Raw genomic sequence first — 18,154 nt, forward strand, 5'->3', positions numbered from 1 at the left:
ACACAGCAGTGCCACCCTCATGTCCCAGGTGGATTTTGTCACCACTGGAGTTGCTGCTTTCTGAGCCAGAATCTGTGCACGGGACAGCTTCCAGTTTCATGTGCAGCCAGGGTGCTGTGTAAGTTACATGTCTGGCACAGTGTTTAAAGTTTGCAGCTGCTGCTTGGAATAAGTTTCCTTTCTCTTGTGGTTTTTGACTTGGTTATCCAGCTTAAAGGAACTTATCTCTAGCCAATGTAGTGAGCTATTAGCTCAGCTCTATCAACAAAGAAAATACTGTTGCTTTACAAAGAGAAAAAAAAGCTCTAGTAGTGCCATGTTTTGAGGTGCTTTTGTCTCCATTAGTAACAACATTATTAAAAACTAAATTTGTGGCCTTTATAACCTGCCAGGAGTTCTTTTAGGTGCTGTGAGGCAGTTGGCAGATGGAGCATACTGACAGGGGAATGACCTGGTGAATTACAGCCAGTTGATGTTAGACTTGGTCAGGGGGAGGCTGCCTTGGGAGAAGAAACAAAACTGGTAAAAAATTAGAAGTATCATGTTGTTGGGTAGTCCAAGAGCTACATCTCTTTTGACAGCAGAACCAAGAGAAGATGAGGGAGAGGCTTGAGCAAAGCTCCTACTTCAGGCAGAGTAAGAGCTTTTCAGTGGGGCAGATAAGAGTGGAACTGGTCTCTAGAGCATTTCTAGGCTCTAGAAACTGAAGATAGGTTCATTCAGAATGAATGCTGGCCGTCAGAGCCATGTGCAGAGGATGGTGAGGGGTTCTTCATAGCTTTGAGAAAGTTGGGTAAATATGCTTGAAGTGTGGGCTAGTGGGTCTGGCAATTGACCATTAACCCAGACTGCAGGCTCTCAGCACCTCTGTTCTTGTTGCTAAAAATTCCTTGTTGCTTTGATAATCAGTGCAAATGATGCAACTTCATTTATATTACCACTTGCAGAAGAGCATTTTCTAGGCCTCTGTGTCTACTTGACTGCTGAGAAATGCAGCACTGGCTGATAAGATGGTTATTTTCTAGTGGAAACACACCTTCCACATCTAATCCAGTCATGCCTGAGCAGAAACCTTTCAAAAGCCTCTGCAGATGGATTGCAGTGGTTTTGCTGTACCTTGTTTGTGTGACAGTGAGAGCTTGTGGATGACTGGTAGAGAATAAACCACATTCCAGCCTCAGTGGGGGCAGAGATTCCAATTAACAATGTGCTCACAGGCACCCTGAGATCTTGTGACTGGTGCATCATCTCTTGACTTTTTTTTTTTGCCTCATGTCCTTCTTCCTCTCCATTTCTGGTCTTAGCAGAGTTCAAAAGAGCAGTAATCTCTGTTTACCACAGACTCCCTCTCCAGTCTCTTCGTTTGGTTGCTCTGCAGCAAGTATTGCATACCCAGACTTCATGTTGCATGTAGGTAACCTTTGCAATCCTCCTGTCCCCTTTTCCATCAGAGCTGGAATCATCAATGAGCTATTGTGCTCATAAATCCAGTCGCAGAGGCAGCATCTGTATCATGTGGATGCAATGGCATTACCTCTCTTTTGTGCAGTATGTAGAGGTGTTGTTATTGTGGGAGACTCAGCCTGCTTCTAGTGGTTTGTATTTTCCACTGAGGTGCTTTTTGGCTAAGGCTCTGAGTTTCCATATCTTATTTTAGAGAGTGTTGTGATCTGCCTTGGTAAATCTGAGAACAGGAGATGGAAAACTGAATGGAGACAAAAAATAGTTTACAACTGGCTGTGCCTATTAGCCTTCAGTATTCTGCAAATGGACAGAATGAGGGATTGCAGCTGGATTGTCTTGTCCCTGGAGCTATTTGGTGAGCCCTGCCACTTTTTATCCCTTCTTCCTAATCTCCTATCTTTGGTCTGTTATGTCTGTACCAGTTTATTCCTGGAGTGGTGTCTATAGAGGTGGTGTCTCTTTCTGCCTCTCATTGTACAAGAGACTGACTTGAAAATCCTGGCCTATCTAAATTCTTTTGCACTTTTAAAATACTTTCCTCTAAAGCCTTTAGTGATGTCCTTTGCAATGATACAATTTGGAAAACATTCCAAGATTGCTTAAAAATGCCATGGCCCTCACAGACATGTTCTTCAGTCATGTTCTCCTATCTGCCTGTTTATGATGCTTGTTTCTTTATGCTTGTGTTGTGTCAGCTTCTTTTGGCAGCCTTTGGCACTGATCTGTGCCTGGGACTCCAGGTGCACAGTAACACCAAGTAATAACAGTGGAAGCTTAACACAAGGATGCACAATTTCCAGCCTGGACCTTCTGGTTTCCACCTCGGTACCAGGAGGTGATGAGGTGCTGCAGGAACATTGCCTAAGCAGTTTTCAGACTCATTTTCTGACTGTTTATCATTGTGCTGATCAGGACAGGAGTTATTTCATTGTGACAAGCCCACCCTTAAGCACTGCATGTTTAGCCACTGCAGCTGACAACAGAGGATGCCCCCAGCCTCCAGCTGCGAGTCTGAGCTGCCGAATCTGGCAGGAAAAGCGTGCCCTCCCTCCTAATGCCTGCTGCTCCTCGGCTCTCCTCCCAGCCAGATGAAGGGACAGCGTTCCCCGACGGGAAGGGATTGCTTTGGAAACCTCTGTGAACATCTGGGTGCAATCAGGCTGACCATGCATCGCACAGAGCCTCGGCAGGGCTGCGCTGCTGGGGCCGTGTCCGGAGCAGCCCGGGGCTCACAAGGCTGGGCTGCGCTCTGCAGCCTGCCCGGGACACGCTGCACAGCAAAACCACAGCGCTGGGAAGGGAGCTCAGGGCCATGGCACTGCAGAGCTCACAAGGCTGGGGTGTCACTCATTGTAAGCCAGGAAAGCAGTTTTGGTTCTTTAGCGCTGCGCGGGGCTTTGCCTGCTCTATAGGTGGAAGTGAGAGCTGCCTGCTGTGACTCTGTGTTCCTCCCTGTAATTGTTTTAGAAATTACAGTGGGGAAATGCACCAAAATGAAAGACCCCCCCAGGTGTCCCTCCAAACTAATCTCAGGGGAACTGCCCAGTGAAGTTACAGGGAAGAACACAGAGCAAACAGAAATGAGACAGGAGGGAGAAGCCAGAGCAATTTCAGAGCAGTGTGATAGCTGAAGGAAATGCTTAGGGAAATAGTCATGAAGAACAACAGGAGAAACAGCTAAATAGAAGGGAGTAAAGCAGACTGGTTGTATTTCCAGCTAGGGATAGGCACCCCCATTTATTTTGCACTGGCATTGAACTAGCTGAGAGGAGCCCAGGTGTGGTCCTTGTGGTTCACACAGCACTGGGAAGATGGACAGCAGTGCTATGTCTGGTTATTTCAGCTCCCACAGCAGCAAGGAATAAAACTCTCCAATGTTATAACTTTTCTTTTTTTTCTTTTCTATTTAATGTTTTATGTGTAATGTAAAATCCATATAAAACCTACTTAAATCCAAGAACTTATGTAGAGTCCCCTACGGAGTGTATGTCCAAACAAAAGGCATCTTCTGTCCACTTTAAATAGCTTGCAGACCTTCGGCTTGAGTTGTTCACAAAATTTGGGCAATGCCATATTTAGAGGTGTATGTGAAATCGTAATTGAACTTATAAATTTATTTTAGTTTCAAGGTGACACACTATTTTTCCAGGGAGTGCCTGCTTAAACCCCTGATAAGATGGTTTCACTGAATGAGTACTGTTCACAATTTTTGTTTATCATCTTCATTTTTGTGAGACCTGGAGCATGCTTAATGCAAGTGGAGTCTGTGACCCCTTTTTATTCTTCCCCCTCCTTTCCTGGAACTGAAAGACCTCTACTTTACGTGTGCCCTTAGGAAATTCCAAAGGTTTAATATTTATCCAATTTTTAATGAATTTTCACAAGGAGGCAAAACCCAGCTGGCATACCAAATCCCTCAAATCCCTTGGTCAAATGGATGTTATACTTTATTAATATTTGTAAAGTTTTTTTTCTGTTTTTTTTTTTTAATGCTGGGATCACTCAGTGGCTGAAAGTGTCTTATTATAATGGAAAGTGTTAGACTACTTTGACACCAAGCATTCTTTCTAATTCTACTATGATGAAAGAATGTGAGTAATAACTGAGAATTTTTTTCCATTTAGGGTCCCAAGGGCACTTGGCCATTGATGAAATGTGAACTTAAACCCATGGGATGCTTGCCCTGGTTGTCAAAATGTATTGTGTTTGGGCAGTTTTGAGGGGGAACTGATAGCAATGGGATTTTGCTTTCCTGGACTGTTGGTTTGGGTGACAGTGTGCACCCTCCTCAGGTTTGCTCTGTAAATGCCTTTTGTAGCACGAGCTATCTGCCAAAGTTTCAGTTTCAGGGTATGAAATTCAGCAGCTAAAGATATCCATGGGATTGTTCCATAAAAAACACTCTGTAAGGTGTTTAGCAACATGTGGTGTGAGAGTTCACAGGAGCCGAGCAAGGACAGGGAGTGTGTGAAATGCAGCAGGCATTGGCTGAGGCAGAATTCCAGTCTGTAATTACAGGGGTGATCACTACTGGGCAGAGGAAGCTCCTGAGGATTTTGCAGTGGATAATCAACATTTTCATCAGTGCCTTGAGAGCAGCTGTAAAGTCACTGCTAAGCTGCAAGCAACCCAAAATTGATGTGTATAATGAATTCCAGAGTGTGTCCTTTTTATGTAGTGTAGTTTCTGTTTCTTGTCATGGAGATCTCAGGGAATATGGCTCAATGCTTCAAGGAGGTGTTCAATCAGATTATCCTGCCCAAGAAGCTGGTCAGCAGATTAATATTCCTTCCATCCTCCCTATGCCTTGCTTTGAATTAATCCAAACAGAAGTGAAACAATGGAGCACGATTGCTCCCTAAGTCCTGTGAGCACAGAGCCTCTGGTTATTTTGGGGGCACTCTGTGCTGTGCCTGCTGACACCTGGAAAGGTGTCAGTGATGGCAAGCAATGATGCAAAGCCATCAATGAGCAAGGATGGGAAGCCATGTGGCAGAGTGACACCCGCCCCTCCTCAGGCCAGGCTGTCTAGGAGTGCAGCACACATCAAGGCCACTGTTCTTCCGTGTGTGCAGGGTGAAAACTTGAATTGGGTAAAAATAATAGACATACTTAGTTTTCTCTTCCCTTGTACTGTGAACATTCATGACTGTTCACAAAACACGATGATATCTGTAGGAGTTTACAGCTTAATTCACATAAAACCTAACAGGGGAGGACAAATGTAGGATAAAGTGGGAAGACCTGGTCTGTCTGTCTCCCTCACAGTTACTATCCAGACTGACTCAACTGCATCAGTCCATGCTGCTTCCACCTCTCCATGAGACACACATTCCCTACAATGTCATACTACTGCCCTGTGGCAGTGAGCAGAGACAGTGGGAACTGCTACAGAAGTGTATTATAATATATTTTTAAAATAAAATAACAGAAATCTGCTATATTTTGTATATAATTCTGTTTGTTGTTTGTTGTTTTATCTTTTTCCTTTTTGTTTCTGTTTTCTGTTTTTGTTACCAGAGTGCCTCTGATGGCTTTTGGAAGTCAGTGGCAACCCGTGTGCCAAGGGAGCCCCACGAGATCCGTATCCTGAACCCCTACTTCATCCAGGAGGCAGCGTTCAGCTTCATTGGACTGCCCTTCAACAACGGCCTCATGGGCAGAGGGGTAGGTACAGAGCAAAGGGAGCCAAACCTCACAGAAGGATGTGAGACCAGGCAGCACAGGAGGCTTACACTGTTCTTATTTTTCCTTTGGGCCTCTACTGTTGGACATTGAAAGGGAGAGACTTTGGTTCTGTTACAGTCACAGCTCTCAGACTCCTTCAAACCCTTCCTGATCCAAGGATTCTGGGGGGATCATCAACACTTTAGCAGTGCCTTGAAAGCCACTGTGAAGTTGCCTCCCAGGCTGATAGTAGAAGAGGGTAAAAGTTTGCTTTATGAGGCCTTTGGTAAGAAATTCTGGTCTTATCCCAACAAGTTTTATATGCAAGAGCTCTCAAAAGAAAACAATGCAAACCACAGTTTTGGCTCATATTTATTAACAAAATTCCTTAATGCTCATTCTTGTACCTCTCACCGACAGTGTGGCTTTTTGGAGTGTTAGTGTTGGAGTAGGTGGTGACTTGGGTTTTCTGGATTATCTCACATTGCAACACTGTCCTCAGAACCTATTTATATTTGCTCTACGTAATATATCAACCATTAGAGTAAGTATTACTTGGGTGGGTAAATTGCTCATGTACACATGTGATATAGCTGTTGATAGAGACCACACGTGACATTTTTGGGCACATTGGCACAGCTGACAAACCCAGAGAGAAGCACTTTTGCTGGACAAGGTCTGCTTGGTCTGCCCCTGGCATTGTCCTCCCACTGCTATCAGGCAGGAGATTTGCTGTGTCACAGCAGGGATTTGGACAGAATAGTGCCTCATTTGCCGTGCTCAAATAATTATATAATGTAGACTTCTGGAATATTAGAGACTTTTGTTTTGTGCAAGTCAGATGGGTGGATGCCTCAAGATAAGACATTTCCTTCTCGAAATGCAAAATGCAAGATATGCAGACAGATTCAGCCACATGGAATGGTGCTTTTGAAAAATGCACTGCTGTGTACAGAAGCTGTCATGCGATTCTGGGAACTCTGGATTTTTGTTCTGTGCACTGAAGGTATCTTATTGCAAATATTCCAGTCAGCTAGGAATTAAGTTACTTCATCTCTCTGCATTCTCCAGAACTTACCCTTAGAACAATGTGGCCTTGATGTGTCTTCCAGAAAATCAGGAGTGGTGTCCCAATAAAGGACAAAAATCATCTTACTTTATTTTTTCCCTCGTTTATTTTTCTTTTTAAACACGTTATTTTAATACACAAGTTATTGCTTAAACTGGAAGGAGAAGAGAGAATCCGGAAATGAGAATGCTGTGAACTGAAGTTTATGAGGTTTTGATAGGTTGTTTAACACACATCAGATTGGGAAATGAAGGCATCTTAATTGAAACCTGATGTTTCACTTCACGAAAGTCTATTTGAGCATTTTGGAATAGTTTATGGTTCTTTAAGGCAAGCAGTGTTTGCCTGTGACCCCTAGACTGTGTGAATTGCAGTTTGTTCCTCCAGGTGGGACAGCAGGAGCTCTGCAGGTGCCTGTGTGGGGCTGAGATGTCAGTGTAGCCTGGGCGGTCTGTGCAAGGACCCTGGTACAGGGATGCTGCCAGAGCTTAAAAACAGAGATTTTCTGGCCTGTGGCTACAATTTTGCTGCAAACATCAGCTATGGACAGCTGTCATGGAACTGCTGGAGCTTCACACTTTAGTGAATTCTGCTGGGCAGGCTGCACACTGCAGGATCAAGGCTGGGGATGCCTTCGTAATCAAGGCCAACACAAAATCCTCATGAAGAGCAGTAATATTCCACTTTCCTTTGGTTCTGTTGCCTAAATAAACTTCAGTGCTTCTCTTGCACACCACATATGGTAACAATGTGCTGCCAATTAACTTTGTAATTTGGGGGCTTTTCCAGCAAGGTTGAGCAGAGCTAGTAAAATAGTTTGGGGCTGATCTCAAAGCGTTTTTCCCAGGATTCAATAAAGAGTGAATGTAGTAACATCCTCTGCTTTGATAATATAATTTGGGCCAGATGATCCTGGAATATAGTAATGGGGTACAACTCAGATGTGCATTTTGATTGCCCTCATGGCAGTGGTAGCCAAAAGCCTCAGCAAGGAACAAAACTCACACCCACAATGAATAGTGACTTCTCTCTGGGACTGGTAAAGCTTTTTAGAAGTTGTCTTCAATCCTACTGAAGTCTTACGAGTAGAAGAGCTCTTCCATACTGTATGTGGACTTCTCTTTCATGGGATAAGCTGATCATAAAGAACAAACTTTGGGCTCCTTGCAATATCTAGGGGAAAATAATTGTTAATGCCTGAAGATTGTTAAGCACAAAAAATAAATATTTAGTAAAGACCTTCTCTTTGATTAAATAATTATGTTAATGCATGGGTGTGGGGTTGGTTTTCTCACTAGCCAAGTGTGATTTTTGTTCAGATGGAAGTTCTCTTTATGCAGATCTTTGGGGCTTGAAACCAGACATCACTGGTATTGCAGCTGTTGGTTCAAGCTTGCAGCAGCACCCCTTACACTGCAGGCAGTTTACTGGGGGACAAGCACGAGCATCAGCTCAGAGGTGTCACTGCTGTGGGGCCTTTGGCTGTGTAGTGAATTGTCCTGTCCGGCCAGCAGCCCTCAGAGCCATGGGAGCAGTGTCCTTCTGGCTCCTGGGAGCCCTGAGCCTGGTGTGAGGCAGAAGGGAGAACACTTCAGGTGACACAAATTATCAGAAATCTGAGGACCCCAGGGCAGACTGCAATGTTTGTTTCTCTCTCTGTGCTGGTGCTGTGCATCTATGGATCAGTTTATGATTTAACTCAACTCTGTAAGCCTTTTGTTTGTTCATGTATTGGAAATGGTTGGATCTATAAACTACAAAAATAAAGCATCCTTCTTTGGACTTCACCCAGCCTCAGCACTAAGCTGGTGAAGGAGGAGCCATGTGCAGGAGGTGCTGCCAGGCTGATTCAGGCACCCAGCCATGGATTAGCACCTCTGCAGAGTGCTGACATCTCAGGGATTAACCTCTGATGCTGGAGTGTTAGCACGTCCTGGCCACAGCTTCTCATAGCTCTTAGATGCCTTTTCCTGTGGGCAGGCTCTTAGATGGTTTTTCCTGTGGGCAGGCAGCCTTTCTGGAGGTGCCAGCAGGAATCCTTTGCTCCTTAGGCACTCTTCAGCTCCCTTGTCTCATCATCATGACCTTTTCTCTCATGAGTTGCCCAGGTGCCAGCAAACTTTGTCCCCTGGGCTGTTCTTACTGGACTGTGGCTTTCTGAAGGCTGTGTCTTGGAACCTGCTGGGTCTTTGTGGGGTAGAACAGAGGTGGGCATGGCAGGAGCAGAACAGCCTTCCACTTAATCCTTTCCAGTTATGCGGCTCTCCCTTTTTTGCACCCTGCTGGCATCTTCTAAGGCAGGTAGAGGGACACATGAGGGCCACTGCAGCTGCAGTCAGTTAAATGTAAGGACTTAGTGTCGCTGTAAAGCTCTGGGTTTGCAAGGCACCACATCTGCTCTGTGGGCTGGGCTGTTCCTCCCATTGCCACTGCAGTGGGACCAGTCCATAAGCTGCTGGGGAAGGGATGCTCACACAAACTGGTGCTGGGGAGCAGGTAAATGCTCATAGCAGCTTCTTCTTGGTACGAGCCCAGCCATCTGCTTCTGCTCATGAGAGATGCCAAGGAGCTGAAGGGAGTTTGCTTCTCAGTGAAGAGTAGGCCACGAACTCCCACTTAGCATGGGGTATGCATGTGCTTATCACAGAGCAGGTAGAGTGTAGTAAAGTCATGCCTTTGGTTGCATTCTGTTAAGTCCTTACATCCTTTAGAAATACTCCCTGCGCTGCACAGGAATCTGCTCTATGGCAAATGGTGAATCAGAGCTTGTGCATCAGGTTAGATGTGGTCAAAAATACTGGGACTGGTCTTGGGTGTTGAGGAACTGAGCAGGGAAGTGGCAGAAGGGAGCCTGCTGGGCTGTCCTGTCTGCAGCCACCAGCTGCTGGCCCTGCCTGTGCTCAGCTGTGCTCAGCCATTCCTGCAGGCTCTGCCCCACTCCCAGCCAGGGGAGCTGCAGGAAGGGCACTGAGATGCTCTGCTGTGTTTTTTGAAGCCCACTATTGCAGCTGTTTCAGGGCTTTCTGAGGTAGCTCTGGGAGCAGCAGTGTGCATTGTAAGCTCCTGTGACAGACACCACTCCACAGAATGCAGGCACTTGCCTGCTCACAATAAATGGCACTAAAATGCTTTCTATGCCATATTTTCCATACTTTTCAGCTAAAGGAAACAAAGGGTAGGTTTGGGTTTGCTCTGATGCAAACAAAGAAACAAAAGGGATAGTTCATGTATGTTGAGATGACTATTGTAGTTTTGTTCTGGATTTCTTTTGTTTTGAAAACTTCAATGCTATTAGGTGATCAGTTTGTAACTGACAAAACTAAGGTAAGAATTTTTCCCAGGTAAGCAAATTTTTGGATTTTTTCCTCAAATCATTTAGTATAGTAGTCAAACCAATTTAAGTATCCAGGTGTATTATTGTTTGTAGGGAGTTTATTCTTCAGTAACACTTACCCTTTTATTGAAAAAGGTAACAATTGGAATAGTCTAAACAATCCAATAGGTCTTACCCTGAACTAAGTAAAATCCCATAAATAACTGGAATTCATTTAACGTATTAAGGGAGTCAAATATTTCTAAAAACAGATTTACAGCAGTCATTTCCTTCCAGTCCAGCAGGCAGTGACACAGGAATGACCCAGGCATGGAATGAAAAGCAGCAAGAGCTTTTCACATGCACCAAGCAAAGAGCAGTTCCAGCCCTAGTTCAGTCACCAGCACTGGATCTTCAGCACAAGCCCACGAGGTAATGGTCAGCCTCAACAGAGTCCAGAGGAGTTCCAGAGTTCATTTCTGCTGACTGACTTCTTTCCTTCTGTGAGTAGAAGTCAGTCTTTAAAGCCTCTTCAGGAGGCAGAATGGAAGATGTAACATCCATGTCTTGAGGTGAAGCCTTTTTCCTCCTGCTTGCAGCAGAGAACAGTGTAGGAGCAGTCAGGAGAACCTGTCCCATGTTTGTACTGCTAAGAGCATTTCTGGTCCCCAGAAACCAATGGCACACAGCTTGCAAGGCCAAGATCAAGACTTGTGGCAGAGAACTGTGAAGGAGAGAAGGCTGCCAGTGATTTCTGGGCTTTGCCATTCCCAGCTCACACTGCTTGCTGGGCACCACTTCAGGTCAGAGACTCATCATGGCCACATCTGCAGCAGTGGTCATGTTGAACCTTTCCAGGTCTAACCTGCACTAACACTGTGCAGCTGGGGGGCATCCCAAGGGGCTCCTGCCTCAGCACTGGCTGCTGTGGGGCTGTAGCTCTCCAACCATTTGGTTAAAGCAGCACTGCTTGGTGACACAGGAACACCCAAGCACACAGAGGGCCATGAGCAAGAACACAGGCTTTGAACAGGTCTCACACTAGATTATTATTCTGAGACAAGATGGTACAATTTGGGGGGTTTTGTCTTAGCAAAAGCCTCAAATAATGAGAGTCCTGCCCAGTTGTTTGAGACAGTTTTATTTTCATAACTCAGCAGAGGAGGTGTGGTGGTTGCTTTGGTATGTCTTTGGGGCACGGCACAAGGGTGTGTGTGGTGAGATAGCACTGACACATTGTGCAGGGCATTGCAAGCCAGATTTGGCACAGCCATGACCATGATGCTGAACTTCTTTTGGAGTCACTTGTCTCCCAGCTTGCCCCGTAGGTTGTATATGGTCCATTAGGTCCAGATTAGAGGTTAGCAGCTAATGAATTTAAATGTACAATCAGGAGAGCTTGGAAGCTCTGTAGATGCAGCCAGGGAGTAGTTATAGCCACTTCCTCTCTAATAATGTGTCTCCTTTTATTTGGCACTTCTTTGCTAAGAGGAAAGGAGGGGAGAGCCCTTTCCCTTGGACCTGAGAGTGCTGCTCTGCTGCATTCTCTGCAGCACAGCCTGGGAAATGTCCCTAGATCCTGCAGGGTGTTGTCTTTCCCATGCCACAAGCTGGGCATGAGGCAGTGCTTAATTTTCAACAGGCAGCAGGAGTAGCAGAATCTCAGCAGGCTGCCACAGGAGAACAGGGCTCAGTTTCTGTAACTTAAACCAAATCAAGACTAAAGTACTGACACTAAAGTAATGGCAATTAATCAACAATTGTACTTTTTTTATCATTTTGTTCAAGGCAGCTCCATTTTCTTCAAGACTGTCTAATTCCTCAGTTACTGTTCAATCCCACTGATGGTTGCTTCTTTTTTAAAGATAAGCACTTTGGAGCAAGTGCCCAGTTATGTGTATGTGATCTGGGCACGTGTGAGTGCACACACACTTTGCACCATGCTCTTCTCTTAGGCAGGTGCTGTTATCCACACATTTACTGTGGGTGGGTTCTGCAAGCACCCCTGTGCTGGCCTAATAGTTGCTGCCCTCAGTGAATAGCAGGGGTGATCATTTTGACAGTATTTTCAAGAGGCACCAGCCTAGCCCATAGGATTCTGACTGCAGCAGTGAGATTTAGGCTGCATCTCACCACTGAAGGATGCAGAATGCTGCCTTCAAGGGGGACACATATTAAACTACAGCTACTGCAGTGTTGGAGGGTGCTAACATCAGTTAGGCATAATTAAGAAACTGTCATCAGATCATCAATTCCCAGATGTGATTTTTAGGGTAATGCAAAACAATTTGCTAAGGACATCCTGTGAATTTCTGGTAGTTATGGAGGCCAAATCAGATACATCTACTACAAGAGTTTAAGAAGGTGGGTAGTCTCTGGTATTTTAATCATTTTTGAGAGCAGAGCAGGTGGTACTAAGATAGTGGCATGTCAGGAACTACTGAAGAATTACCTTGTATTTTTCCATAAATATCATTGGATGTATTGTAGAAAGAGTAAAGTCAGACAGATATTTGGTGACCAAACGAAAGTTCACTTTCAATTTCTGTCTGCTGTTATTCTCCAGACAGAGTATGCCTGAAAGAAAGTTTGGCAGTCCTCCCATAAGGTTGGGTAATGTGATTAATTCTCTGTGGTTTGCAAGACTCACATTAGAAAGTTAGCTCTTAAATGTTAAATTGGCCAGTGAAATTCCCTCCAGGCAAAGCCCCCGTGTCTCCCTTGAGCAGTACCGTGGGAATGGGCCCAGTGCGAGTGTGGGTGGTGTTAGCACCACGGTGCTCCCAATGACGACACAGTCCCAGGGATGTAACCATTCACTCACTGTGTTTTGGACACTGTAACTACAGCTCTGATGAGGGAAAGGGTTTTGTGGCACGTCCACTTACCAGCTGATGCAATCCCAGTGACATACAAATGTCATCTTCTATGCAAAACATAAAGCTGAGAAATCAGAATTAAACTGTCGTGTCTGGAAAGACAGGATGTTCTTGGATATTTTGAAATTTGGGGCAATGTTCTTATCCTTGCCTAATAAACGTTTTCCATTTTTTTGAAACCCCTACTTGATATTTTTTGGCTCCCAGTGAATTAACAGTTAACTAAAGTAACTAGAATAAAACCAGTATCGTTTCTGTGAGTATCAATTGAAATTAAGCGGTGAGAACAAAAATTCTCTGCTGCTTTTCCTGATATCTAGAGCTGGAACAGCAGGATCCAGGAAGATCTTGTCATTTCAGGTGTGCTCTGTTACTGTTGTGTTGCAACGTTTGAACTTAATGTCTCATTGACTTAGCCATAAGCAGTTTTTGCCTGTTTGTTTTCAGATTAGAGTCATTCCAGTGCACTGTAGTGGAGTTCTACAAAGCACACGAGCTGTGCTCCCAGCTCTGCACATCTCAGCTGGGATATGGGTGGCATTCTTTGCTTGGAAAACATTTTCCTTCAGACTGGTCAGGCAACCAGAAGTGAGCACGATCATGTGCCAGCAAAAGCCAGTTCCTCTGAATGAGAAGCAGAAACTCAAAACATTGTTCCCAACCTTTTTGAACATGCAATAGCATTGCTCACCAGTTCAGGGTGAGCAATTTATTTCGTAAATTTCATTTACAAAACCATTGTAAATGAAAAATATAAGAGTGCCAATTGGTTTCTACATCTCAGCTAAGAGCTGTCACCCTTGGTGACTGTCTGAGCATGTCCTCTGAATTTGTGATATTTCCAATACGGCCAGTCTTGGATACTCAACAAATGAAGATGTGGGTGGATTTCTCAGCTTCTCCCTAGGCCCTGGGGCAAAGTTGCCTCTGGATTTATCTATCTGGCTAAAAGGGAGCTAGAAAAGTCAGTGAGCTAGGATTTTACACTGGAAACACTTTGCTGTCCCAGCAGAACACACAGGAGCTGTGCAGCACTGCTGTCACAGGGCCAGAGCCCAGTGAAATGGGAAGGGCTAAGGCTGGACATCAGTGCAAATTGCAGGTCAGCAGATGGGAAAGAACAGTTGTGGTGTGCCCTGGATGCTACCACCCATCTCTGACTGGCTTCCCACTGCTCCTTGTTTTCCCAGTGTGTGGTTTGGAGGGAATGGCACAGGCCAGAGTGCCCCTGCACTGTCATGGTGCCTCTGAGAAAAGGAAGGAGTCTTGGAAACACACTGCCTGATCTCCTCTCCTTCTTCCAGAGCTGTTTAACAGCCTTAAACTGCATTTGCCATCAGTAAAATAAGGTGTTTGTGCTGTTCCTCAGTTTTGCTCCTGTATGGTGACCTGTTTGGGATAAGTATTCTTCCTTAACCTAGCTGGAAGCCAGTAATGTGCATTAACATTGTAATCCACTGTCTACATCTGTTTTAATTTCAGAGAGCTAATGTATCCACTCTGATTCATCCTCCAGCTCATCTGCTGCCCTGTTCTCAGGACACCAAAGCTGTGGAAGGGAAGTCTGACCATTTGCATTAATTTCTTTACAAGTTGGGAGGCTATCATCAACCCTGCAAGCTGGCAGGTTGAATATAGCCAAATACCACGTTCCTGATTTTCTGCTTAGCAGCAGCAGTGCCCCCATGAGCAGAGACAATAAGAGGAAATGTTTGATGATAAGGATGACAGCCTGCTAATGCCTTCCATTGCTGCTTTCTCTCCCCCCAGAACATCCCCACCCTGGGAAGCGTAGCAATAACCATGGCGCTGCACAACTGCGACGAGGTGGCGGTGGCTGGCTTTGGCTACGACATGAGCTCACCCAACGCACCGCTGCACTACTATGAGAACATCAAGATGTCTGCCATCAAAGAGGTAGGCAGCTCCTGCCAAGCACATCCTCCTCCCAGGCCCACTGGCCGCCCCGACTCCAGAGCCTGACTGGGATGGTGATGTTAACTTATGTGCTGTGTGGATCAAAACTCAGCTCCGCTCATGCATCTGCTTGTAAAATTCTAGACATTCTCCCAAGCTCAGTGTGTGTTAAAAATGCTTACTACTGCTGGGAAAAGTTCTCTGGAATGTGTATATAATGTAATTTCTTCTTTGAGTGGCAGGGAAAGGATTCACATAAATGTTTACCCAAAGAGTGTGAAAGGGAGCAGTTCTGCTCTGGGGTTGAAATGATGCACCCTCTCCTGCTTTTTGATCCATTGGATTGCTCTCTAACCCGTAGGCTTCCTTTGTGGGCTGATCCCCTCCTCAGGCCCTGGGAAGCATGGGGAAGGTGAAATCAGCCTGTGTACCTGAGCTCTCAGCTGGCTCTTCAGCAGCACCTCACTGCTCTGAGCACCACTGGCTCTGTGGAGACTGCTCTGCAAAGACAGGTCCAAGTTAAACACATTTTCTGCTACTACCGCAGTGAGACAAACAGCATTTTTGGGGGAACAAAAGTTCTCCTATCGGTATAATGCAGCAGTATAGATACCTTCAGGTCTGTCCATTTCCTGTACCAAACTAGAGCAAACTTGGACACTGGTCAAAATTTCTGTAGTGGGAGGGTTTGCTACTTTTATGGGGAGCTCCTTCTTTCCCAGCACAGATGTGACCCAGGGCTTCCTAAGATTGCTTCTCCCTCTTCACTGGGCAGGGAAACTCATTCTATCCTACTCCACACTGTGGAAAGTTGTATTGTTCATGGACAGTAGCTGTCTCCTGGCACCTGGCATTTGTTCACCCCAAGGACTTTAGCACTGATTCAGACCAGGAGGGAAGCTGGGAAGTTGTGTTTTTCCAAATCACAAGACTGTACGTGTCTTAGTACTCTCACAGGCTGCATGACCCTAGGCAGAGTGAGAGGAATTATAAATCAATGATTAGTCAGCTTGAGAAATGAGAAGAGTGCATCTAATTATCAGAGTAATGAGACTTTGAAGCATGAAGCTCTCAGCAGAGGCTAAGGGAACAGAGTTTAGGAAAAGGCTGTGGGGAGGTCCTCAATACACCAAGGGATTTGACATTGTGGTCCTGAGGTACCTTCTGGGCCTGTGGAGGTGGCAAGAGAGTCTGCTTAGCTCAGTGGGGTAACCATGGATTTAATTAGTCCTTGCTGGGGAAATGAGTGCCTATTTGAGGATTTAAGGGGTATGTCCAAAGAAGTAAATTGAATTGAGGTGATGTCTGGCTTATGAAATCCCTGAATGGAAAATAGCTAAGGAATATAACTTCTGCAGTAGTAGAGGAGGTATCACTATCTGCTTATAACCATTGCCAGAGACAGGACCCCCGGCTCCCCAGGCCCAGGTGTGAGACAGTACAGGTGATCCCTTATCTTCCAGCAAAGAAATGGCTAGGCCAGAGTAAAAATGGCTACAGATGCCTGAATTCAGCAGGGAATACAGAGACTCTTCCAGAAAGTTTCAGGAAAAGCTTTTGGTGCCACTCTTCTCAGTCTGGTGAATCAGCTGCCTTTGGTGGAGAATCACTTTTGCCCAGTTGTTCCTCCTGTTTCATAAGGATGTCAGTCCCATGGTCAGATTTTGGACATGAGGACACCACTGGAACTAACAAGAATGAAGTCTTCTTTTATTTCATCCTTGGACAAATCAAAGGGAAAATTTGGCATAGAGCTGGATAACAGAGTCTCTAGTTGAAGTTGCAGGTCCATGTCACTTGGATCTCTGAATTTGGAGGCCAGCACCCTAAATGGGATCCAAGGCTGCTGGAAGGCTGGAGGAGGTCATTCTTGGACATTGTATGGGGTCTCAGGATTAGTTAGATGAGGATGAACACATGAAATGCAACCAGAGAAGTCTCCTAGATAGAGCAGTTGGTGCTGATTTACCAGGGCTCTGCTGTCTGGAAGCCATCAGTCATCGTGTCCTGTACAGAGGTGAGGGAGCGTTGAAAGGTTCTGGTGAGGCCTCAGCAATTCAGATGTCAGTGGATTTGTTTCTGCAGCTGGGGCTGTTGTTGGGAGCTCTGCAGCCCAGTGGAGCTGGTTCTAGGAGGAAGGTTCCTGTTCCACCTGAAGGCTGGTTACCTGATCTGTGTCTGCCCATCCAATCCTCACATCCTCACCCACAGGCTCCTCTTACATTTCACTACCCTGCTACAAGAAAAGCCATCTGTTCCCAAGTATCAATAATTAATGCTCCTCCTGCCTCTGCCCCTCCCAATATGACAAATTGTTTGTGATATTGTGGAATGTGAAGAGCAAAGAGAGGATCACATTTCTTTCTCTCCTATTTAATATTAATGGTAGCTGGTAATTGTTAGTCATCTGAGGGTGAAGTTGAAAGGTGAAGGGCATAATAGCTGGCTTGTGTCTTCTGTAGTTGCCTTCAAAGAATGCAGAAATAGAGATTTGCCCCACTCCAGACTGGAAGCACTTGCTTGATGGAAGGGATTTGACATTGCTGCATGGACCTGCATGCAGCTTGCAGATGGGGAGGCTGGTCTGCACTGGCACCCTGTGTCAAACCTTGCCCTTGGTATTAGTGAAAGAATACTGACCCAGAGCCAAGATCCACCAAGGATTTGTCTGTTCCATCTGCTCTGACACCCAGAGGTCCAAGAGCATCCACAGGATTTTTCTCAGTGTTTCTTTGGACCTCTGGGATTGTGTCCAGGCCTGGTTCTTCCTGGTCCTCCTCTACATTTCAGCTTCTAAAGGAGCCACTGAAGCAGGCTATACCTTGAAATTATGCAAGTATCATCTTTATCCTCTGGCCTGCAGACCCATGGAGGCTGGAGTGTTCATTCCTGGGCAGGGGAATGAACAGGTTTGCTTAACAGAGCATCATCACAGCACTGAAACAACTGCAATGGGATACAGCTGATCCACCACAATGAACATCCCAGGCAGGAACCCTAGCAGTTTGACCAGGCTTTGGTGGGGCAGAACCTTCTATTTCTGAAGTTCAAATCTCTTCAGTGACTGCCAAGCTCCTCCAGCCTGAATGTCTGAAAATGTTCAGTGTTTAAGCCTAGAGAGCAGCTGCAGGGAAGCGCTCCAGCTCCACCCTGAAAACATCACTGTCTTTACAGAGGAAATGTAAACACCAGCAGTGTCCTGGGCCTGGAGATGCCACACATGTGTGTGTGGACTGTGGGAGCCTGTTGGGTAATATCCCTCTAGCCCCATCCCTCTCCTGGTATCTGCAGGGCAAATGGGCTTTCTGGTGAGCAGGAGTCCTCTCAGCAAGGTGTGTCACTGAT

General features: G+C 45.6%; 1 protein-coding gene across 8 annotated transcripts in view; it reads left to right on the forward strand.

Moving 5' to 3' along the window:
* ST3GAL3 (ST3 beta-galactoside alpha-2,3-sialyltransferase 3) overlaps positions 1-18,154 on the forward strand; it is a 172,364-nt gene that overhangs the window by 142,543 nt on the left and 11,667 nt on the right. For 7 of the 8 annotated variants that reach the window (XM_063165932.1, XM_063165931.1, XM_063165930.1 and 4 more), the window contains 2 exons: positions 5,485-5,631; positions 14,663-14,809. In XM_063165932.1, coding sequence (XP_063022002.1) covers positions 5,485-5,631; positions 14,663-14,809 — 294 coding nt within the window. Of the gene's footprint in view, positions 1-5,484; positions 5,632-10,310; positions 10,459-14,662; positions 14,810-18,154 lie in introns of those variants that run through there. The other variant, XM_063165937.1, reaches the window with a different exon arrangement.

The sequence above is a fragment of the Melospiza melodia genome, chromosome 11, assembly GCF_035770615.1.
Source record: "Melospiza melodia melodia isolate bMelMel2 chromosome 11, bMelMel2.pri, whole genome shotgun sequence".
NCBI classification, from domain to species: Eukaryota; Metazoa; Chordata; class Aves; order Passeriformes; family Passerellidae; genus Melospiza; species Melospiza melodia.